At 44.6% G+C, this 24,580-nt stretch overlaps 1 protein-coding gene across 1 annotated transcript; it reads left to right on the top strand.

The window, feature by feature from the left end:
* Positions 1–3,636: 3,636 nt before the first annotated feature.
* On the top strand, positions 3,637–23,490 carry STARD7 (StAR related lipid transfer domain containing 7). Its single transcript, XM_063311200.1, has 8 exons — positions 3,637–4,298; positions 9,899–10,107; positions 13,442–13,491; positions 15,219–15,329; positions 15,439–15,521; positions 16,644–16,743; positions 19,821–19,905; positions 21,283–23,490. Exons 1-8 carry the CDS (start codon positions 3,877–3,879, stop codon positions 21,483–21,485), a joined length of 1,263 nt encoding a protein of 420 aa, XP_063167270.1. The 5' UTR covers positions 3,637–3,876; the 3' UTR covers positions 21,486–23,490.
* Positions 23,491–24,580: the final 1,090 nt, after the last annotated feature.

The following is a 24,580-nucleotide window of genomic DNA, read 5'->3' as shown; positions in this document are numbered from 1 at the left end:
TCGTCATCGTCATCATCATCTGGGGAGCCAGAAGGTTCTGGGGTCTACAAGATCTTCCCCAAGTGTGCTTTTATTATTGCAATTATTCTGTTACATATATATTATATATTCATTCCTGCAGCGTAAGGTGTATGTGGTCCTATGAAAAAGAACTAAGCAACTGTGTTGCTGCTGCTGCTGTCATTAGTATTATATTTTTATTCTGCCTACATGCATACATACATACATAATTCAAGCTGGCAAATACATCTAATACTCCTTCCTCCTGTTTTCCCCACCACAACAACAATCCTGTGATGTGGGTTGGGTTGAGAGAGAGTGACTGGCCCAAAGTTGCCCAGCCGGCTTTCATGCCCGTGGGAGGCCTGGAACTCACAGTCTCCTGGCTTCTAGCCCAGCACCTTAACCGCTATCCCAAACTGGCTCTCAGTATTCTCAGAAGAACCTAACGTAAGAAAAAACAAGCAACGGAGGCTGCTTTATCGTGATGCGGGTCAGGTATTTAGTACATTTCGGTATCTTTTTCAGTACTTACCAGCCTGACGGTTTTCAAGGGAAGCTGAGCTGGAGAAAGTTGTTCTAGATTGCACAGGGCTTTGAAGGTTCTTTAACTTAAAGCCATCTGACTATGAATGTTACCTGTGTATTTCTGTAGCTATCTGATTGAGGCCATGTGCAAAGGAACGAAAAAGTACGTTTCAGATTTCAGAGGGCTGAATTTTAGCTCATATCTATAAATTGTTATCTTCTGATGTAATCAGTAGTGCACATGCTACAAGTTGAAATGTTTCTCTGCAGACTACCAGGGATTATGCAAGGTAATTTGTACATGTTGTAGTAACCATGCTGTCAGCAGTCATAGAATGATAGAAGCTGTGCGTCATTCTGAACCTCACCTTATCTTCCAAAAGCTCAGTAGAAATCATTCTCACCATCCATTCTGAAATTTGTCCTGGGTGACTTTTAAACATCTTCGCAGCCACGCAGGCTTGTGTTTTTTTTATCCTGGAACCTGAGATTGCTGCTGCTGCTGATAATCATTTTATAGGATTTGTTCTCTATGGAGTCACAACATGGGTAACAGTGTAGAGTGCTCTTCCCCTTCAGAAGTGTTTTAATTCTGTAATCTCCCACCCAGTATTGCTGTTGGCCATGTGGGGGATTATGAGAGTTAGTCCATTACGTTTAGAGGACACCCACTTAGGAAAGATTGGCTTAGAACTTGGCAGTAAGGAATAATTGATTTGGAAAGAATGGGGATGAGGTATGGCCATATTATTGAAGTAATGTTGTGTTGGCATCTTATTAGTCCTCCACTTAGGACCACAATAGGGACCAGAATTTTCATCACTAAGTGATGCGGTCGTTAGGCAAAATGTTGTGTGATCACAGTGACGGCAGATCCAGTAGTCCTGATTGTGGTCATTAGGACAGGACCTCACACTTTTGCCCTGCCCTGCTTCAACTCCCCCCACCCGCCTATCTACCCCCCCATCTCTGCCCTTTTGGCTGCCTGCGCTCTGCTGCCTCTCGCTGCCTGCAGCTGACCTTTACCACCACCTTCCTCTGCTGGCTCTGGATCCAGGTGCCGGGTGAGGGTGCAGTCCTGGGATGCACGCAGTGAGCATAGCAGCGTGGTGGAGTCTCAGATGCCAAAGGGAACTTGCCAGGACCAGCTGGGGAGGCAGCAGCGAGACGGTGAGGTGCAGCACTTTCCATTGCTGGGTGAGGTGGGAGAGCCAGCGGCAGCTCCACAGGGGAAGGGGGTGTTGGAGGCGCTGTTTGGGGTGGTGGCAGAACTGAAGGAAGCAGAGGGACACAGGCTTCCTGGAGGCACAGCGTGCACTCCATGGCTTGTTTTGGGAGCGCTCCAGGAAAACCAGCCTGCAGGCTTCAGAAAAGGGTGCAGTGGAGCCCAGTGCTGGCAGATCCTGTCCGTAGGCCCTCTGCTTGCTCTTGGCCCAGCCTTCTTGCAAAGCCTCACAAATGGCCAGCAGCTTCCAACACAGGGGTGGCAGGGGGTGGCAGAGATGGGGGGAAGATAGGCGGGTGGGGGGAGTTGAAGCTCTCCTATGGTCCTAAGTGCAGGTGGGCTGCCAAGCGCCTTAATTTTGATCACATGACTGCGGGGGCGCTGCAACGGCTGTAACTTCGGGGACCAGTCGTAAGTCCATTCAGTGCCGCCGTAACTTTGAACGGTCGCTGAACAAATGGTCATGAGTCAGGGACTACCTGTAGATCTGACAGGAGAGGGTTTCTTTTTCCTTTTTCAGGTCTTTATTTCTAATTCTGAAATACTTTGTAGATTTTAATGGATTCCATTAATTGGAATGTGGTATTAAACTTTTGTCAGTTAGATTTGAAAAGTTGCTGTCCTGGTAATCAAAGTAATGAAGTACTGGGGTTTAATTAGATTTTGCATCTGTTAAGCCTCAGCATTCAACAGTGCCCAGCCTCAAAAGCTAGCAGAAGCTTTGGTCCAGCAGATATAGCCAGACCTGTGGGACCTTTCCCTTCTTTTGCACAAACTCCATTCTGGGCTACATGTTAATCTCTGGGTGGAGTAGGCAATCTAATGAGCACGTGTTCATGATCAGCAGCAGTACAACTAACTATTTCTGTGTTACTTGATGCTGTTGAGGGCTGGAAGAAACTTTGGGTGAGAATCTTACTTGGCAGCTGCTGCAGAAATCTCTACTTCTGCAACTGAAGACCGCTGCGCTCTTCCCCTTTTTGGTTGGATTACTGTACAGGGATGTGTTATATGTTCCTGCACTGGGGTCATTGCTAGGTTGCTGTGAAGCAAGCTGATCCTGTTGCTAATACTGATTATGTGACAGGTGATTGAGACCTGTCATAGGATGCTGAGAATGGTGGTAGGGGAAGCACGCTTCTTGTTTTTGACTCCTGCTTCTCTAAGAGAGAAGGTCTCCGTGCTGGAGACATTGAATAGTGAGGCAGTAGGTTCTGCTTGTCAGAAGAACGGGATGTGGCTGGATGCATTCTCGCTTGTCCTTATGAGCGATTCCCCTGTGTTGGGGAAAACACCTTTCTTTGGATACACTGTTTTTAAATGCTAGACATGAGTTTAAATTCCATAGAAGCTTAATTTCTTTCTACCTCCAGCCATCCCTGTTCATCGGTGCATTTGTTACAGTGATTTCATGCAGTTTGACGCTATGCATTGGACCTTCAGCTTGCTTTTGATTTACCGTACCTTATGATGCCTATGTATTGTAGTGATTTATAAACCATAGTTTATAGTGGGATGTATGAGTCCAGATATTTTATCCCTGCACGAGAGATGCAGGATATTAATGTAGTCAGTCATTCCATTTTATACTTTGACTTTTGGATCAGATGGGGGGAAAATATTTTCAAGTAATATATGGCCTGTCGACCCTTCTTACATAAGCTGTTACTGATACATCTGCATTCAGTGTATTTGGTTCTGTTCTACGGAAGAGCTTGAAATAAATTATTTTAGAACAAATAACACTAAGGCAAGAGCGTAGCAGAATAATAATTCTTTAACTGTGCTTTCTGTCTGGAATATTTACTAAAACATAGCATAGATAGGGAGGGAGTTAACTTTTTGTTTAAAAAAAATAGGCTGAACAAAGCAAAGGTGTTTTATAATGAATTTCTGCGACTTATATTTGGTCTCTGAGCCTCTGGTAGATAGTAGCTGCCTTGCCCACGTGCTGTCTCCCCAAAACACAAAATGAAGGTACCTTTAATTATGAGGCCATATGTCCAATCAGGAGGGTAGGATCCTAAACGCGGAGTTCTAAAAGGCTGCTGGCATTTTCTGTGAGTAATTCTCCGTTGTGGTTTTGTTTTCTGTCCAGGGCATTGACGTGAGGCGTGGCAGGAATGTTCCATCCGCTTCAGTGGAGGCCTCCCTCCAGCATTTATTCCTTTTACGCTAACTCGGCCCGCTTCATCGGCTATGAAGGGAAACGGTGCTTGTGGTGGAACGATGAGCTCTTGAAGGGCAAATACCGGTGGCTGCTCACCTGGCTGCGGAAAGGCTCAAGGCAAGACCCGGGGCAGAGGAGCTTCCTCTCCCTGCTGGCCAATCAGTGCAGTTATGTGACAAGCCAGAGAATCAGGCGTGCTCAGCAGATTGCGCAGCTATACAGCAATATTTACTCTGAGAGGGCGCGCAAGAATCTCTTCTCTTCCTTGTGGCACCGATTCCAGGGTCATCATGCCAATGCCTGCAAGCTGATGGCAGCCCTCACGGGCGTGTTCCTGTGGGAGGAGGAGAGGATCAAAGAAGAAGAGCTGAAAAGGTTGGTCTTCTTGGTTTCTCCTAAGGCTCAGGGGCCCTTGCAGGTGGAAAGGGCTCCTTCTGTGTTGGTAGCGGAGCACGTTGTGACCCGGTTTCCTTTAATTCCTCAGGGGCTAGGGCAGGGTTGTCACTTGACGTGAAGAGATTTTCTAGCAACTCCTGTACATCCAACAGGTGACGTGAGCCTGGTTTCCCTTTGTCCCCTTTGCCCCCAGCCACCTGAGTTCTTTCTAAAAAGAGAGAGAAGTCAGCACCTGTTCTTTAGGCCAGAGTGGGGGGGAAGGAGTGAGAGTGGGCACCCACCAGCTCTTGTCCTCCATCCTATGACCTTCCTGACTAGCATCTGAGGAGTTTTAGGCTGCTGTTCTACTGCACTGTTCATTTATCTCTTAATTCACTGTTAATTGACTTTTTAAAAGTGAGCTTTCACAGGCAGGCTTAAGACTGTTTAAGAAAGCAGGGGCAGCAGTGTGGGGAATAAGTAGAAATACGCACAGGTGGAATTTTCCAAAGTAGTGCTCTGCAGTTCCCCTAATTACTGGTCAGTATTATAATAATAGGTGCTTCGTTGGGCATTATGGGGGTTGTTATCTAACACGTGACGTGTAGTCCCTAGTCAAAGCATACAGTGTTTGTTAGTTTGTGTTTTCCAATAATTACACGGACTAGATAAGTTGGGATCTAATTTTTTCACCTATCTGTGTGGAGTGCACTTGATTCTGTGGATGTCGATGTGTGATTTGCTATGTAGTGTGGGGCAGCCTGGTGTCCCCCCATGTTTTGTATGATAAATTCCAGATTAACTTTCCATTGGTCACTAATGAAATCTGCAGTGCTAAACATCTGGCACATGCCAGATTCCCTAACTTTAGCAGACCATGTACTTGCAAGATTTAAAAGCCAGGAGGGGCCAGGTGTGTCATGAAGTGAGCACAGCTCACGAAAGCTGCAGGAACCTAGTCCATTAGAGCTGGGGCCAGTTCCTGGGAATGTGTGAGTTCATTGTTAAACAGTAGGCTGCCAACAATGGCTCCCAGTATTCCTCTGGCTATCTTTCTAGCCCTAAACAGCTTGGACCAAAGAATCTGAAAGGCCTCATTTTCCGGGTAAAGCTGCCCGGGGAAATACCTTCCAGTGCTTGGTGTCTTTGTGAATACAGTATTAAAAATGATGTTTCCTAGGCTTTGAAATTAATTCCTTGGGAGGCTTACTTAGCCCTCATTTCCATTGGCCTTCTTTAAATGACTTTTTGAAATTGTCTGTCTGCTGCTGCGTTTAGTGGAAATTCACTCTTTTGCTGGGAGTGGGGGGAACATATGTCTCTGTTAACTTAAGAAGAAGCTTCTTTGCCACTTTCCGAAACTAAAGATGTTTCAGCTAATTTGTGCAGAAAGAAACATTTCTCTTTCTGGAAAGGGACAGTGTGGCTCAAACTATTGATTTAAAGCATTGACAGTGGGGTTTATTAAAACAGGATTCAGAGGATGTGAAAAGGAAGGGAAGAAAGAAAGGATGTCATCAGAAATTCTTGGAACGCCTATTTAGTGAAGCTTCTAACATTAAAAAAAATGCAAGCAGACTGTTAAGAACTATATACTAGCCATGAAATTCACAATAAACTTTTTTACTTCAGGAAAGGCAACTCTTCATATGCTTAAGAGTCCTCAGAATGTTTAATAGAAAGGAACTCGTATATAGTATGTGTCAGTGTGTTGCAAATCTGTTCTGAACCAATATTAGATGAGGACTTGCAACTGACTTTTTTGCTGTTTGCGTGTTGTTGACCTCAGGTCTCTGGGTGTTCTGAATCTTGCGCAAATGTTGAATGCTTTGTGCAATCCAGGGTGCTGTTACCCAAGCACTTGCCTGTAATCACCTGGATCCTAGTTTGTACTTTTGTGAAGGTCTCTGTGGTGATTAACATTGAACTATGATGAAAGAGATTTGGTAGAGGGCTCCCAGTTCACCCTGATGTTCTCTCTGACATTGGGCAAGCCCCTGTATCTCCACCTAAGCCACCTTAACATGTTTTCTGTGAAAATAAAGTAAGTCAGGAGCAGTATACTGCCCAGCTCCTGCAGCAAGTGTAGTATGTGCATGTGACTTTTCTTTTAGACTCCCTGTATGTTCCAAGCAGCTTCTAAAAATTTCAAGTCTGAGTTTCTATCCTTTGCAAACCTGGGCCACTCATTGGAAAGAAGGGTATGTCTAATGTATGAAGGGTAAACACATTTTGGAATGAGTTGTTTTCCTTCAGCTTTGACTTCAGTGCAAATTAAAGTCAACATAGAGATATTTCTTGCGCAAGCCCAGTTGAAGAGAATGAGAGGCGTGTGTTCATGACAAGTGCCATTGACCAGGTTTAATGTGGCGGTTGTCTTAAAAGCAGCTCTTGGAGCATCACTAGAAGATTTGACTAATTTACCTATTGCCTTCATTTAACCCTCTTTAGTCATGTATACATTTGACATATTTCAAACATCTGGCTTTCCACCGAACCTCTGTCATGTATGTTGGAGTTAGTAGCCGAACTCTCACGGCTAGCTAGAATATGACTGGACTCACACAATATGCTAAACTCTAACTCAAGATTAGCAGAGCACAGTTCATGTGGTCACACAACATGGCATGAAATGACAGCCTGCTAAGAAAATGGTGGCAGTCCCAAAACACACTGAATCACAAACCAGCCAACTCCGTTTTAACCTAGGCTGGCGTATTGTGCAAACCCAGTCAGGGAGTGAGTAGGATGAAAAAGATGCTAGATGTTTGCAGCTTAATCTGAACCCTTTAAAAGGATGAGAATTAGTTTACCCAGACGGGACGTCACTCTTCAGCCGACATCTGTTTGTTTGCTGAGCTGGAAGAATACGAGTTTGCAGAGTTAAGCTATGGAGAAACAGAATTACTGTCATCCTCTTATACTGGGAACAAACATAGAATATATTGTAGGTATACCAAATTACCCTTTTTCTAGTTTGCCCCCTGCCATTTGTGATTTACCAACCTGAATACAGTGCAACTTGAATTTCTGCTGCCTGAATACAAATGAACAATCCAGGGGCTGTAATTAACTTGTTGGATCAGGAGTAGCAGAGGCACGGCCTGATCTGTGCCATAAACAAGTGCAAATAGAGCTGCCATCTTAATTTGGCAGTAAATACAAAAAAAATTGTAAAAGCCTTGCTAGGCGGCAGCACTGAGCTGTTCTTAGCTTGTTCTTCCAAAGCTAAGCAGGGTTAAACCAGGTTAGTACTTGGAAGGAAATCCAAGAAAACCCAGGGATGGAAAAACTTTTTAAAAATCATGTAAAAAAAAGCACTGGCAAACGGCTTGCGTATTGCTGTCAAGAAAACTCTGTGAGCATGGTTCAAGAAGCCAATAGCAGTCAAGCTAGACTCAAGGGAGTCTTTTCTAAGGACAGCATTTTTAAAATAGTTTCCTGTTCCCTAGCCAAATATATGTTAAATGTTACCAAACAAGTCCATGGAGATGGCTTTAGGAGGACAGTTAACTCCACTTCCCTAGAACATTTTTAGCTTGGGGGGGAACACTGCAGTATTTCTTTAACACACATATGCCCAAGTGATACATATGAATAGATCTCCTAAGATACTATGTCCTCAGTAAATGGTAAAATAGATAAATTTACAGTGTTATGAAGTAACTGTGTCTTAGATGTTACAAGTCCACTTCTGTATAAATTCTAAATGCAAAATGTACCTTTAATCTTAAACACAGCTTGTGGGAACACTTTTGAGGCTCTGTCATAAGACAGACTGAGCTTCTACAATTTTTCCCAGGCTACCAAAAATGATGAACTTCCCTCTGCAAGTTAGACCCCAGGCATTTTTCCCTCACTAGAAAAATCTTCAAACTTAACATCACATTATTTTTCTTAGCTGGGACGCTCAGGAAGCTGTTTAGCCACGCCTTGCATTTGTATTTGATTATTTGTTTCAGATCTTCTGGCCACAGCAGTTGGATTGTAAGTATCCTTGGTTCAGTCTGTTTGCTAGGAGATAAAAGCATCCTTTCGGTGGCCCCAGATGCTTGGAATGTAGTATTCAAAATTTTACCAGAGGTGATTCATTAAAAAAAATGCCAATAACTAGGGCAGGATTTCTGGGCCAATTATTACCCTAAATAGACTACATTTTATTTTTGGCAAGCTTGAAGAAGTATATATGAAAGGTTTTCTCAGTGGTGGCATGGTGGGACAAAAACCTCTCAAGGTTTAGAATTCAGAGCAACCCAATTTTTTTCAAGGAAACCCAGGTTTCTAGGATCAGACTTGGAAAGGTATACCTGGCCAGAATCCAAAGTGGAGGAATTGCCCGCAGACTTCACAGGGCAAGGAGTTGTTGTGAATACGGATAATAGCTCTCCCAGTTGTTTGCTGCGTATTACCTAATGAGCTATACTGTTTGGAGGTTTGGGGCACCACCCATCCCCAGCTTCTGACCTTTCGTACTGGTGCTGTTGTAGGAGGGAAAACCTTATGTCTCTTTCTGCACGTGTAAAGATTTAAAAGAGGACACGCAACCTGAGGTAGTTTTGAAAGCCTTTGAAAAGATGGTGGCCTTGTTGGGCATAGCAGATGATGTATGTATGGGAACAGAGTTGTCCACTTCCTTAGGGTGGCAGGGGCAAGGGCTGATTCTGATTCCGTGCCATCAAGTCAGTGCCTACTCTGAGCCACCACAAAGATAGATTTTCTTCGGGAGGATCTGTCCCCACCCTGGTCCGTCAGCTCTTCCATTGGTACCCCTGTCGTGACCGTAACTGAATCCATCCACCTGGCTGCTGGTTGTCTTCTTTTTCCTTCCAGGAGAGATTCTAGTGAAACGCAAAAAGGTATTAGTCCATACGCACTTTGGGTTTTCGCTTACAAGAATATCCTTGCCTGGAAGTATTTCATAGTTAGGGTAGTCTGGCAATTTTACCAATTTTGTGCAGTTTTAGGAATAAGGCTCCTATTTCACAACCATCTCTGCCCTGGTTTGATGTCGCCATTTGCTACCAAGTCTTTGGAAAGCAGATATCGTTATAGCCCAACTAGCTGATAGGTTCATTTTAGATTTTATTCGTTTGTTTGTTTGTCAAATGTATATGGCTGCCCATCTCACCCAGAGTGACTCTGGGCATTGTACAATAAAACCAAGAATTAAAACAGTTTGTAACCCCCTTAAAACAATAAAGATAGATAAAACAAGACCATGAGAGGGAAGATGTTTACATGCAGTACAACCAGCGTGCAGGCTCCCTATTGCCAGGGGATCCCCAGGCTTGCTGAAAGAAACACTTTTGAGAGCTTTACAGAAGGCCATAAGGATGGGGGCTAACCTCACCTCGGGAGGGAAGATGCTCCAGAGGGTGGGGCGACAGCAGAAAAGTCTCGTCTCCCAGGTCCCGTCAGATGGAACCCTTTCGCGGATGGGACCTACTCTATTACATCTACCTGCCCCATCAGATCTCCTGCTGGATCTGATGGGGCAGGTAGATGTAATAGAGTAGACGTAATAAAGTAATATAATGTATTGTTAGATGTAATAGATGAGAGTATGCTGAGTCTGGTACGTCTTTTTTTGTTCTCCCAAGGTCTGTGGAAGAAATGAAACACATGCAAGAAATCTCTAGGTTCTTCCAGAGCGATGAGGCAGAAAACCAGATGCAGGAGCAGGAGCAAAGCGCTTACAAAAGTGTTGCATCTGATCCTGAAGAGCAGAGTTGGGAAATGGTGGTTGACAAGAAGCACTTCAAACTATGGAGGCGCCCAGTTGGCGAGACACATGTGTACCAGTATCGAGGTAGTGCCCCCTTTCATATTCACTCATATTCTCTTGGTACACAGATCTTACATGTGCATGGCAGAGTTGGGCTGGATGACTTGCTAACCCCTTCCAACTATATGAGTCAAGATAATAACATACAGGATCTGCCCTGGGAGAAAAGCTTGCACCAACTTATGGGCAGAGGAGATCTTTAAAGAATCCAGATTCAGGGATTTCTAAGTTAGGTCTAACATTTTCCATTGCCTCTCAGTATCCAAGTAGGCCCATTTTATATCACTGACAAGTTCCAAACTGTTTGTACAGGTGGTCTTCAGGTTAGGACCCTAATTGGGACCGGAATTTCCCTCGCTAAGCAAAGTGATTGTTAAGCAAAACATCACGTGACTGTGCCGCTTAAGGACGGCAGCTCTGGCAGTCCCCGTTGTGGTCGTTAGGTGAGGACCTGACGCTTCTCCTGCCCTGCGCGAACTGCCTCTGCTTCAACTCCCCCTACCTGCCTATCTTGGCCCTTTCGGCCACCCTGTACTCTGCCGCCCACCCCTGCCATCCTTGGCTGACCTTTTTGCTGTCTTCTTCCTCCCGCTGCTGGCCCAGGATCCAGGTGCCGGGCAAGGGCACAGCCAAGGGATGCGCCTGGCGAGCAAGGCACAGCAGCAGAGCCTCGTCTGCCCAAGGGAGCTTGCCGGGCTGGAAGTGCTCCTGGAGAACCGGGCTTCAGCGAGGGGTGGAGGTGGGCCTGGTGCCAAGAGACCCTGCCTGCAGGCCCTCTGCTCGCTTGGCCCAGCCTTCCTCCTGCCAGACCTCCCAAAGGGCCAGCAGCTTCCAATGCAAGTGGCAGAGTGTGCGCTGTGCCTCTGGGACGGCCTCGTCCCTCTGCTTCCTGCAGTTCCGCCGCCACCCCAAACAGCATCTCCCACACAGTTGCCATCTTTGCCTGGAGAGCCGCTGCCGCCTCTCCTGCCTCGCCTGGTGACGGAGCGCACCGTGCCTTGCTGGCCTGTCCCGCTGCACTCTCCATGGTCTGCGGGCCATCACTCCTCGCACCGGCAGTGGAAGGTGAGGTTCCTCCCCCTGCACTGCCGCCTGGACTCTGCCAGCAACGTCCCGCTGCCTCCTCCCCAGCCGGGCCCAGTGACTTCCTTCGGTGGGTGAAGCTCCACCGCCTGGCCACGCCTGCTACACGCTTCCTGGGCTGCACCCTCGCCCAGCCCCTGGATCCCAGGCCTGCAGCAGGAGGAAGAAGACAGCAAAAATCAGCTCAGGGCGGCAGTGGCGGGGGAGGCGGCAGAGTGCAGGGCAGCCAGAAGGGGGAGGGAATCGGTGCAGGGGGAGTTGAGGCAGGGGCAGTTTGCACAGGGCAGGAGAACGTGACCATGGAATGCTGCAACGGTTGTAAATGTGGGACGGTTGCCAAATGCCCAAATCATGGCCAGAACTTTGAGGACCAGTCATAACTACCATTCATCCAGCGACACTGTAATTTTGAACAGTCGCTGAATGAATGGACATAACCTGAGGACTATCTGTAGTTGCTCCCCAATGTAGTGAGCCTAGCAGAGCCATGAGAAGGCATCCCGATGCCCTCCAGAAGTACGGAGCCTCTCTCACGAGCCCTGACCCTCCTGGTCAGGGTGCAGGGACTGTGGGAGTTGTAAACAAAAATGCCTCGCCACTGCTGTCTCCTGAGAATCCAGGAGCGTCCTAAACGGCCCACTTAATGTTAATAGGTTGCAGCCCACTTTCAGAGTTAGAGCAGACTGAAGATTACTTAAGTAACAAAAGCCACAAAAACTGATTACCGTCAGTAGGTAAGTCTTCAGAATAACCAAATGGGTATTACAAATGAAGGAGTAGCAGAAAAAAAGTTATCCCAAAAGCAGTGTCACAGAAGCAGTTTGGAATAAGTCTTCCGTTCCTGTTGCAGAAGACAATGTAGGAGGTTCTCTCCACCTGCCAAACAAAAGCCTTTTCCTTGATATGTGCCAAATTATCATATGCTGACACTCAGGCTGGCACAGGTACTGGCAATCTTCCAGGGCCCCTCCTAGCAACATTCGGGTGCTACATTTTCTGCTGGTCTCCTCTTGGCAGCCTTGGCCTCACTGCCTTCCGAGCTGTGTATATTTCCTATTGAAAGAAAAGAACCTGCAGTTAAGCAGCCCAACTCCTGCATAAGAAAGAGATAACAGGTATTCATAATGCTGAAGGGCCCTACCCACTCTTGGAAAAATGATCAGTTATGGGGAGGGATAAAGTAGGCTGTGTGCAGGCCCACAAAGATCAGCTCAGCCTTCCAGTCAAGTCTTCCTTTGTCCTGGCTACCCTCTCCTTGAGCACTCCTGCAGAGTCAAAGGTAGAATCTCACCTCTCTCGTATTGCAGTTTGGCTAAGGAGAGAAATAAAAGGAGGAGGAGCTGCCTTTTTAAAAAATTAGTTTGCAATGTTTGTAAGATGCCCACTTCTCAAGACTCTGGATGGCTCACAAGTTTGGCTCTTTTTCAAAGAATTTTGCCGCACTGAACAAGTGGAAAATGGCACAGCAGTTGTTTCGGGCGGGGAGAAAAATGTGCCTTCTTAACTTGACATTTAAGTTGCCATATCCAATATCACCTACCTGTTTGCTGGAAACAGCAGAGTAAAATTTGCCATGATTTATTAGCCTCTGTTCCTGCTCCTAAGCCAATCTGTATCCTCCTTTCTCTGTCTTCCAAATGTTAACTTCCCCTTCTTTTTCCTTTTATATTAGCTTTCTAATGTTTCTATTCAAACTACCTCATACCCCTTGTTTTTGGCCAAATCATACTGTCTGCAGCAGGAATTGGCAGTCTTTTGGACCAAGAAGCATGCTGAGAGCATGTTGTGATTGTATTAACAAAGTGGCTGCTTCAGTAGGCCTGGTTGGTCATGAAAGACTCATTTACCAGACAGCAAGCTGATGAGGCGTCCCCCCCACCCCCCGCCACCAGTTCATTCTAACATCTGCTCTTCAGTTTAACATTGTTTTTTGAGATGCCAGGAGGCATTCAAAGCACTGAACTTTAGCCACCCACCATTTTTATTTTCTGAGTCTGTGTGAGAGCCAGGACTATTCTTACTAAAATGAATAAGTAGATAAAGGTTATGTGAGAAAAGGATGCTCTGCTTTGCTGTTTTCCATTTATTTTTCAAATTAGAATGGTCTTTAAAAACTTAATTAGATAGGTGGGGCATAGGCAGAGAGACTGGTAAGAGAGGTGCATCCAGGTGCTTTGGAGCCCACAGGCACTCAGTCACCCAGCTATGACATGCAGCCTAACCAAGACCTGTGTTTGCTTTAATGGCTGCTGTGACATTTGTCTTTCTGTTGTAGTCTTTGGGACATATACAGATGTGACTCCGAGACAATTTTTCAATGTGCAGGTGAGTGCTTCTGTGTTTCTCACTGACAGTAGGATGTCTCTGGCTTAAATCTTTAATTCATCCTACATTCTGTTTTGTCCTGTTCTTATTTTGGGGGGTGGGGGGAGTGTGAAGGGCCTCTCAGAAGCATAGCAAAATAATCCAGTCACTGCAAATAACACAAAGACGAAGTCAATATAAGATGTTATTCTGCTGGTACATTTCTCCCATGATGACTGTTAAAATGGGTGATGCATATTCAAAAATGGTTGGAAATCTAACAAGCTGGATGGTTTTACCATATTTGGTGGCAAGCTCAACTATTTTGGAAAATGGAATAATTTCATTATTATTGAAATTTTATTATTTTATAATTATTGAAATTGCATTATTATTTCAAGCCACAATTTCACTGTGGCTTGAAACAAGTCCTAAATGCTGACTTTCCTTTTCTACTGATTATTTTTTTCTATTAAATACTGTATAACTAAATTTTGTACACCTACCAAATGCACTGAGCTGGTGTAAGAACTGCAGTGCTCAAGTTCCAATAACAGAGCTTTCGGTCTATTTAGTATAGAAGCAGAAAAGCCTTATTTATTAGAACAATAAATAGAACAACACATTCAATAAATAGAACAATACCTTCAATTCAAAAGCAAAGCTGCAACTGGTATTTCGGTCTGTTTTCCTAATTAAAAAACTCTCTACAGTCTGAGGGATGCGCCCTCCCTTTCAATTTCTCAGCACCCTGCAAACAGCCTCTTTCACGCCCGCTCCAGATGTATTCAGAGAGGTCGGCCTTGGCTCCTGGCTGTTACCCAAACAATTAGCTGCATCTTTGGAATCCTCCCCCTCCCTCCCAGTTCACAGCCAGGCTGAACACGCGTTATCATTTTTGGCAGAAGAACACGATCAGAAGCACAGCTGGTTTTATATATGATAACTGCCACCAGGATGCTTCATTCTTTTTACTGGAAATAACAATTGTGATGTGTTCTCCCCTGGTTTGCCATTCCTCTAATGAAATGAGGAATGGCAAACTAGGGGAGAACACATCAATATCCAAATTAACTTGAAAAGTGAGATACTTCTTCCGGTGGAATAGTTTGTGTTTTCTTTTAAATCTTGCATTACTCTGCAAACTTTTCCATTTAATAATAGTATTTTGTAATTTTTATGTATATTTCTTTTTTCTTTCTTCCTTTAAAAAGAAATAGTTTTTTCAAAAGATGGTTCACTTGCTTTCCTCGGTCAAGCTGATAGTCCAATGACCAAGTACCAATAATTACGCATGCAGTAGCTGCTGGCATTAAGGGGAGGCAGCCTTGGCCCAGAACATTTGCTTCCAGCTTTCCAAAATATCTTCTGTTCCATTCCCTTCTTCATTCTCCTACCTCCTTTTTTATGCCTTCAGAGGTAGCTGTTCTGCATCTTCTGCAGAAAGGGTTCTGGATTTAAAAGAGCATAGAAGGGCACCTTTGGGTTTTTCTCTACCTTTCCTTAATTCTGATTTTCTCATACACTTACCCCTTTGAGGGAAAAGAAAGCTTGACAAGTTTCTCTCCAAGATTCCAAAACTGAACCTGAAGGATTTACTGCCTTCTTGGCAGTACTTTTTCCCTGAGATGAAAACAAACAAGGAGGCCTCAAGATGGTTGATGTAGTCCTTGCCGTGTGTTTTGGATTGCATGAGCAAACGGGAAGCTTAGGACAGCTGGCTGAGCTTGTGGGGTCTTCTCTTCTAGCTGGATACAGAATATCGGAAGAAATGGGACTCCCTAGTTATCAAACTGGAGGTGATTGAGAGAGACCATGACACGGGCTCAGAGGTGGTGCACTGGGTAACTCACTTTCCGGTAAGGACTCCTTTCTTTGGCTTGTGCCCCTTGCAAGGCACATCCCCTGTGGGCATCCAATGTGATGACTGTGCTCTTTCTTCTCCCTCCACCACCCATCCCTTTCCAGTACCCAATGTATTCACGGGATTACGTTTACATTCGACGGTATGATGTGGACCAAGAAAACAATTTGATGGTGCTGGTGTCGCGGTAAGTGATCAAGTGCCCGGGAGGCACCTTTACTGTGCAGCAAAGGACAAGTCAGTCTGCCAAATTGCCTGCTAAGATTTGGGTTTCTCAGTCTTTTGGAAAGGTTCTCGGGCAAATGCTGGAAGAACGAAGGAGCAATAAGTCAACGTTGTTTCTAGGTGATAAAGAGCTCTTCCGGAAACTTAAATTGTGCTCTTTCCTCTGTTTCAACGTGCCTATCAATTTGAGATCCCTCGTTTGAAGCACTTTTTGATGGCTTCACTCTGGTCTTCCACCTGTTTCTTTTGTCTTGTAACTGAAAGCCTTTTGAGCTGTAGGATAGGGCTAATTTGAATTGTGTAGAGCAGCCTTCCTCAAACTTTTGAGCCTGGAGGAACCCTTGAAATATTCTTCAGGCCTCAGGGAACCCCTGCAGATTCAGGCTCAAATATAGGCCAGAACTTACAACATTATTGCATTAACAGTGTTCTTAAACTAAAAATAAAGAATGAAACTTACCTCTTTAATGTGAAATTGCCTGAATTTGAAATAATTTTTTAAATAAATTGTGATCTCCCAAGGAATTCCTAATGACCTCTCATGGAACCCTGGTGTAGAGAGTATGGAAGATAACTTTGACAGAGATGTGCAGGAAGTATTACCTAGGCAGAATGGGCTGAGGCATTTTTTAAGTCCGGAACCATGAGATAACATTCTGAAGCAGCTCAGGAAGATCCTTCCCTGATTCACTGGTGTATAAGAAAGATGAGGAGGTCCAGCATGATCAGGCTTGCAAGATGGATGTCAACCCTGCAAGGCAAACCAGACCAGGAAACTCCACAGGGAGGCTAAAACTACTTAGACTGAGATTAGCTATAAGAACAGAATCTTGCAGGACTGATTGTGTTGGGCCTCCTCCTCCTTACACCCCAGTGAATTAGGGAGGCATCTGCCTGAGCTGCTTCCAAACATTATCTCCTTCTGGACTTAAAAAATGCTTTAGCCCCCTTTGCCTACGCAACAGTTCTCGCCTATCTCTGTCAAAGTCATCTTCTGTACTCTACAATTGCACAAAGTCTGCAGCCCTAGAACTGAACTGATGATTGGTTGAAAATATGTGTCCTCTTCCTTATTTTTGGTCAGAGCGGTTGAGCACCCAAGTGTCCCAGAAGATCCTGAATTTGTCCGTGTCCGAACCTATGAATCGCAGATGGTTATCCATCCTCACAAAACATTTGATGAGGTGAGTCCCTTTTTTCCCCACAGGTAATCTGAAATTTAGAAGAGGTTTTCTTTACAGGGAGCAGGAATATGTAAGAGGCTGAAGCAGCCATTGTTAATGTGTGTTTGATTCCTGTTCCTTTGTCTTGTTATGCACGTTTTACTATATTACAGGCCTCAGCATTTGACATGCATTATATATCATCTCTATAATTCTTGCCAGACTTTATAAGTTGACTATTGGATCAGTAGCAGCGATGATCATCTTACTTCATTTCATGACTACCATTTGATAATGCAGAATGGGTGGAGTCAGGATATTCTAAGGAGATTCCTTTGTATTTTTAGGTTTTCTTTAGTTATAAAAATTACGTTGAACTTTTTTGGGAATGTGCTCTCTCTCTCTCTCTCTCTCTCTCTCTCTTTTGTTTGTATGGGTGATATTTATTGGTATTTATCTTATTAAAAATTAAAATTGACACATTTGTAGAATACTTATTGAATCATATAAAAATAACAATATTAAACCCATTAGATATTAACATAAATATTTTCATGAAAAACACTTTAACAACTAAAAAATAATAATGAGAAGAGGAGCATTGTTTTAAATTTTTGCAAATATGTTCAATGGTAAATAATTCTGATTTTGCAGACCCCTGGGTGGGTCTTGGGGGACCCCCAGAGGTCCTTGGACCACACTTGAAGAAACACTGTGCTAGATATTGCAACAGAGAGAGAGTTAAGAATTTTAATTATAATAGTAAAATCTAATAGAAACTAAACTTAAAGAAAAGAGTATAGAAAGGAATAAAAAGTGCAAGAAAAAAGAAAAGAGAAAGAAAAGTAAAAGTATAATACAAAGAAAAGAAATATATCAAGAAGTTACTTCCAATTTTCATCACAAGGATAAACAAATTTAGTGACTCATCACCCCCTCAAAGGTTACAAACATTTACTTGTTCATCCCATATCCCATCTCTTATCTATAAACAAATCCATAAAACATCATCTTTTCAGTCCTGGAGTCAGCAGAAAGCCCATAAAGTCTTCCCGAAGTAACAACATACCTTGTTTTGACTTCACTCAAATAAACCAACTTTATATTCCTTCCTTCTACTTCTAACATAACAGTCTTACTTTTTAGTTCATTCAAATATTGTCATAGGATTTTGATTTTTTTCTTTGTCCCACTGCCCACAGTTCTTCAAGGCTTTAACAAGCCTCTTTTGTAAATCCAATAGGAAAAAATGATCTGGGTCACTCTCTTGGTTTGTCATTTGCATTTCCCTTTTAAATTTTAAAACTTCAGCCAGTTTCTTTTGCAGATCCAGCGAAACATCCTTTTCTAAGTCATTCTCTTGGCCTATCAATTGTAAATCCACTTTCAATACCATCTCTATCTTGTCAGATAAAATTTGTTCTACATCTGTCATTTCTTCAATAACATCTTTTGGACATAGTCTAGTCATAGAAGCAGACATCATTACTGACGTCGTTGATATTATGACTACTATTTTCTGATTCCATTCTTCAAAAGTCTCCTTCAGTTTTTTTATTGTTAAAATGTTTTGCAACATTTTACAGGCTTGTAAATCTTTCCTCGACCTAAAAACTTTAGCCCCCTCTAGTGTCCAGTGTTTGAAATCATGAAATTGGTTATCATTGTGATGTCTTTTAAAAACCAAAGCAGAATCTATTTCCCACATGAAGCTGTTGTTCTTTATTATTAATTCCATAATTTTATTGTAAAAGTTTCAATATTCCAATTTTATCTGGACCCTTAATCCATTTATAACTTTCTAAGATCAAAATTTTATTTGGCTTTTTGCTGTTTATTTCAGATTCTTTAATATCTTAAGCTTACCATTAAAATTTTCATTCAGGATTGAAGGCAGGCTCACCCAGCATTTTCAAAACTTGTTGTTCCGAAGGTCTCTAATAGCTCAATGAGCAATTTCTGAAAATAATAGGCAGGCTCCGTTGGTCCTGACCTTCAAGAAGGCCCTGAAGACTTGGCTCTGCCATCTCACTTGGGGCGGGAAGGTGGGTAGCCAGTCTTGGGGGTGGCTTGCTCCTTAGAGCTCCTCCCACCAGATTGGCATCTTAGAGCCATTTGGATTTTATATTTATTTACATTGTACTTTATATTGGTAATTTGTTTATTTTATCGGATTTTAATTTTTATTGTTGTGGTATGAATTTTATTGTAAACCGCCCAGAGTCCCTCTTGGGGGAGAAGGGCGGTAACAAAATTTGAATAATAAACAAACAAACAAACAAATAATAAAAATAGTTAATGGGCAATTTTGTGATTAGAAAGTGAGGAAAGTATCCTATAAAAGTCTGTGCCACAGTTGCCAGCAAGATGGCTAGTCCCGTCATCTCCTGGCACTCAAACCCACTGTGCTGCAGTCTCCTCACGAGGAACAGCCATCCAGAGCACATGTGGGCGATCTCCTGTCCTCTCCTTATCTGGAGAGGTTCCAAGGAACCAGTCTGCTCATTGGTTCCTTGCTCTTTACCATGGTCATCGGCTCTTCCAAAGCCATACCTCCCCCGGAAGTCCATGGTATGGGGTGAAGCTCCTAAAGGCAGCTTTAGGAAAAGGAACAAGAACATGTTTGACTATCAGCTATACTGTACAAGCCGACATGGGAACTCGCCTCTTGAACAGCTGCAGTTTAAATCTCCAGTGTCATTACTTCCTTCACATTTATTCATGCCCCCAGTTACATCACATCTTTACTACTGAAGGGCATACTCTCTGGGACAACTTTAAAGCCCATTTGGAAATAAAGTTGCTGCCAGACACCTCTGAAGCCTTTCATTGCTTGTGATTGACTTATGGCAAAGTTGCCATCCCTCGTATAAATTTCCCTGAGCCTTTAAGATTGGCATCAGAGAAGTTTTTCATGATTCTTTCCTTGTTATCATAGCAATTGGCACTTTTCTTTGCTTTTATAATTTATTATTTTACACTAATTTCATTTTATGTAGTAAAGGGTTAAATTGGGTAAGTTAACTGAACGTGCCAGATACAGAGGGGTCTCCTTGTTACAAGGAGGAGGAGTCAGTTCATATTGTTTCTCCTTTCAGAATGGTTTTGACTACCTGCTAACATACAGTGACAACCCACAAACTGTGTTTCCTCGATATTGTGTCAGCTGGATGGTTTCCAGTGGTGAGTTTTGGGATTCTGGTTCTTCAGCTTAGAGAACAGGCTACCAAGTGGTAGAATGAGAACTGTGAGTTGGTTGTTGTGGCATAAAACATCTGGTGTTCTCAGATTTCAGAACTCGGTGATTTAAAAAAATACGTTTCAGTTTTGGAGGCCTGTTGATGTGAATAAGGTGTTCTCGTTGACAGATTTGCGTGCCCTTTGTGCCCCATAACTTGTTACCTGGCTAAGAAGGGTGCAGGAAGCTACAAATTCCTCCATGAAGGAATAGTCCCGGGCTCTCTAAAGGAGCCTGTAGCGAAACCACAGGTGACCAAGGCTGTCCCAGTACCAAAACCAGCCCTAAACCCCGATTCAGATGGAAAATAATATTGTTGGATTTAGAAGACCTAAATAATTATAGCTCAGTAGCCAACATACCATCAAATGTATGTACTGATTACACCGCATTCTCAAGAATGTGGCAGCTGATCTTGAAATGGGCTTTCTAGTTCCATCTGAATTGGGGTTTAGGGCTTGTTTTGGTACTGAGACAGCCTTGGTCACCCTGCTTGGCAGTCTTTGTTGGGAGAGGGAGGGTGCAATCCTCTTGATTCTCCTGGACCTCTTAACAGCTTTCAGTAAATGTGGACTGCTTCAAGATTTCTTTTAATGGGGAGGCAGTATAGAAATGGGATGGATGGATGGATGGACGGACAGAAGATTATCCTTGGACCCCACATGAAAAGAGCTTGATTTTGTATGAAGGGGGGCTTCGTTGCTCCCCATCAGGTTTGGTAGTTGAGGACCTTTCCCCTTTGCTAAAAGAATTTGGAGAAGATCCTGTACTTTGTTGCCTTTTGAGCTCATTCAAAATTGGTTATTAATGCATTTGTTGTTCGGTCGTTAAGTCGTGTCCGACTCTTCGTGACCCCATGGACCATAGCACGCCAGGCCTTTCTGTCCGCTGTCTCCTGGAGGGCACCACTTCAAGTTCTGGTTCTCCCTAGCAGAACAAAGTCCCTAGAATTTTGGTGGGATTCCTGTTCAGATCTCTAGAAAGTTTCAGTCCTGAGGGTAGCTCAGGGTTTGATCTGCCAAAGTGGCCATGTTTTGGGGGGAGCAGGGATCCTGCATTCTGTTTGGCCAAGTAGCAACTGAAGTGGGTGGGAGGGCTCTTCAACCTAAACCCCAGAGGGAGAAGACAAGGATACGTTAAGGCATAGGTGAGATCCTAAGCCCCCTGTGAGATTGCAGCCCACTGGGAGCCCCACTGATTCTGACTGCTTAGTGCTTGAGGGTGGGTCAGTTTCACTGACCATGTGTCGGTGTTGGATTCCTTCAGACACCTGGAGTGCTCTCCTCTCCACCCACCTGTCCTCCTCCTTGCCCCCATCACAGGCATGCCTGACTTCTTGGATAAACTGCATACGGCAGCGCTGAAGGCAAGGAACATGGAAATTGCGGTGAAAGACTATATTGCCTCTTCCAAATCCTGGGACAATGGGAGCGAGAACGGCACAAGCGAAGGGAAGACCAACGGGCCCAGCCAAGACCATAAGAACGAAGGCACCTGCAGCCCTATTCAGATAGACTATGCTTAAAGGAGAGGGCTTGTTTTGCAACGTTGCCAGCCCGTGCCTCTTGCTCCAGGCTCTGAAACAACCAAGGCGAGGGATGCCCTTGGGACCTCAATTCAGCTGATCACCTCTGCCTGCGTCTGTACTCCTCTTCCTCCCCTTCTCTGCCACGTCTCCTCCTTGAAAGAAAGCAACACCGTCAGCCCTTGGGAACCAGGCTCGGCCATCTTGAAAAACAGTTTTGTGCGGCCACTTCTGCGTAGTGATCTTATTCGCTCTGGCCGTGGAGGCGGGGGGGGCGTTTGGTGGAGAAACACACTGTGTTCCGGGGGGGGGGACTCCCTTCTTCCTCCCCCACCACTTGAGGCTCCCCTGCAAGCCATGTGGGGCGATGCTCCCTGCAGTTCCCAGGTTGCTGCGCCTTTCCCCTTTTGCGGAGATTAATAGCGCCAGGCAGCCGTGTCGCTGTGCTGCGAGAAGCGAGTCCGGCCGTTCCCAGCCCCAGCGCTGGCTCCTGCATCGGCCCGGAGGCTTCTTTTTGGCTTGCTGCGTATGTGTGTCCATCAGTCTTGAGCTCTGCGTACAGAAGAGCGGCTTTGCTGCCAGAGTGCCTTTTTTTCTGAGGCATCACTGAATGCTGCCTCTTTGGCCACCAGAAGTGGGCAGTTGAGAGCCCCTTGGCATTAGGGCTCATGCTAAGCCTCTGTCCACAGAGTGAAGGAAGGCCGTATTTTTATGCAGCTTAAGCCTCTCCCTCCTCCCCTTTCAGAGCTGATCACGTTTGACCGCTGTTGGTTTTCTTCCTCAACTTCCGAGTGGGGGTGATGAGATTATTTGCCAATCTGATGACATCAGTGAAAGTGCCACCTTGACTGTCCAAAGACGTCATCTCTGAATTGGGGTATAACTGTTTAAAGTAAAAGAAGGACCTGCCTGTACTGTCTTCATGCACGGTGGTCCAGGGTGTCCCTTTGCCATGCTGGAAGTGGAGATTCCTGCTTGGTGGTGGGCTAGCTAGCCAGCTTCCTGGGTGGCCAGAGCAGGGTAAGAAAGAGGAAGAGGGAATATAATTTTTTCTTGGAGGACTCACATGGGCACCAGAATGCATGTCATAAGAGTTCATGTGGCAGGTGAGCACTTCCAAGATCCCTTTGCCTCCTTGGTGTAAGGTAGTGGGGAAAGGCAGCTTATAACATTGCTGCTTCATGTGGGACAAGGAAGGTGGTTAAGCATTATGCATGTTTCCTTCCAAGGGTGTTTGGGGCCTCTTTTCCAACCCTGGCACCCTGTGGATGTGTTGACAGAAGATGGTGGGAAGCGAAGCTGGAAAACCCTCTCTCCAGTTTTTAAGCCCTTGTTCCTGGTTGATTATCTTCCACAAGCTCAAACATATTTCAATCAAGCTTCCTCGGGGTGCCTTATGACTGGTGAGTGTACAAGGCAGGCTCTCTCATACGTCTGGCTCTCTCACCGATCGGATTACAAGCATGTCCCGTGCAAAACAGGGAACAGGCTTACCTCCTCTTTCCAAGCCCAGGCGTGCTTGTGCACTGTTTCCCACAAGTGGGGTTTTCCCAAAGTGGGTCCTTGGTGGGTCCTTCATGATGCTAAGGGAGCAGGAGGTTCTGCTCTCTGCCAGCCCCCTCTCCCCCCCAAAGAGAGGTTAGATACTACTGCAAATACGGAATGGTTCCTCAGAGAACATTCCTGTGCCAGTAGAGAGAGAATTGGTATCCTCCCCTTCTCTTCTGTTTTGTGTGTCTGCATGTGATCTTTTTTTTAAAAAAAAAAATCCCTGAGTGGCGGGAAGTGGGACATGCATAGGCTGACTAAGAAGAGCTTCTCATCAGGGACAGCAGGACTTTGGTGTGGGGTGAGTGGTCAGGAGATACTGTACGTACGTGGCGATCTTGTTCTTGTCCTGGGACCGTCTTAATATAATGGCTGAGTGATTCGTGTTTTTATTTCAACTAATGTTTTTATGACAACCAAACAATAAATGTGACTCGTTGGTGCGCCCATCTAACCAGGCTGCCTTCTGGGGAGTGGGTGAGAAAAAGGCTCCCATCGCTAAAAGCTTTCTTTGTGTTTAGACCATCCGTACAGGTTTGGCCCCCCACGTTTGCATCCCGAAATGGAATGGGCTTAGGGTAGGAATGGACCAAACACACAGAGCAGCATTACCTTTCTAGCGATATGTCAGCAACAGAATAGGAGTTCCTGAGTCGCTGACATTACTGATGCCTCTCCAGTCCCCATAAATTCTGGGGACTATGTTTTTTCCCCCCTGTGATTAAGGGGCACTTTCTCTGGGATGGTCCAAATCCTTCACTATAATCCCTGCCCCATCTTAGGTCAGATCGCAGATACATCATTTACAATTTAGTATTTATTTGGCTTGGTTTCTTATCTGGAGAGGGAAATTTATCCAGTAGGTTAACTATGTTGCAGTGCTCCAACTAGTCAAAAAATTTAACACCCTTTCTTAAAGCAAAGATCCCTAATGGTTTTTGAACGACTGCTGTGTTAACCTCTATAACTCCAACTGGGATATTCTGTTGCCAGTTTCAGACCATAGGAGAATTTCCAGTACTCTGGAGGCCATCAGCTGGGGAAGATTGAGCTAGCAACTGAACATCAAAATTTCAAGTTAACTTTTGCAATTTCCTCATTTGTGTTCCTGATCTTATACTTGATGTCCTTTTCATATATTGCCCACTAGGTGGCAGTATGCCACTGCCCTGTGAAGACCATCCTACTGAATAGGCCTATGCCAGTGCAGATCCAGAAGATTTAGTCTGACTCATTTTCTGGATTTATGGAATCGCCAGTTTAAACAAGCTTAGAAAAGTGCACGGTGGGATCCCGTGGACAGCTGCTGTCAGATCAAAGGGAACCCAGGAGAGGAACTTCTCACCAATAAGATAATAGAAGTACAATTCTAATGAGGAACAACCTCTGCATATTATTTTCTAATATGCATAGAGAGCTTTTGACTGCCAAGAGTTAAGGGCATGAATAGGAAATACAAGATGGGAGGAATCACCAAGGAACCAGACCACTGAGGCATTAATACCTGCAGAAAGCAAGATTCAAAAAGGCTAAAAGCACAAAAGGAG

This window comes from Candoia aspera, chromosome 9 (assembly GCF_035149785.1).
Source record: "Candoia aspera isolate rCanAsp1 chromosome 9, rCanAsp1.hap2, whole genome shotgun sequence".
NCBI lineage: Eukaryota > Metazoa > Chordata > Lepidosauria > Squamata > Boidae > Candoia > Candoia aspera.
This window is presented reverse-complemented; position numbering and strand designations above follow the sequence as displayed.

Bases quoted from the DNA above. Each gene is read 5' to 3' on its own strand.
- STARD7 (XM_063311200.1), top strand. From the start codon at position 3,877: ATGTTCCATCCGCTTCAGTGGAGGCCTCCCTCCAGCATTTATTCCTTT. The intron at 4,299-9,898 runs GTTGGTCTTCTT...TGTTCTCCCAAG, and splicing joins AAAGAAGAAGAGCTGAAAAG to GTCTGTGGAAGAAATGAAAC. The intron at 16,744-19,820 runs GTGAGTCCCTTT...TTCTCCTTTCAG, and splicing joins CTCACAAAACATTTGATGAG to AATGGTTTTGACTACCTGCT.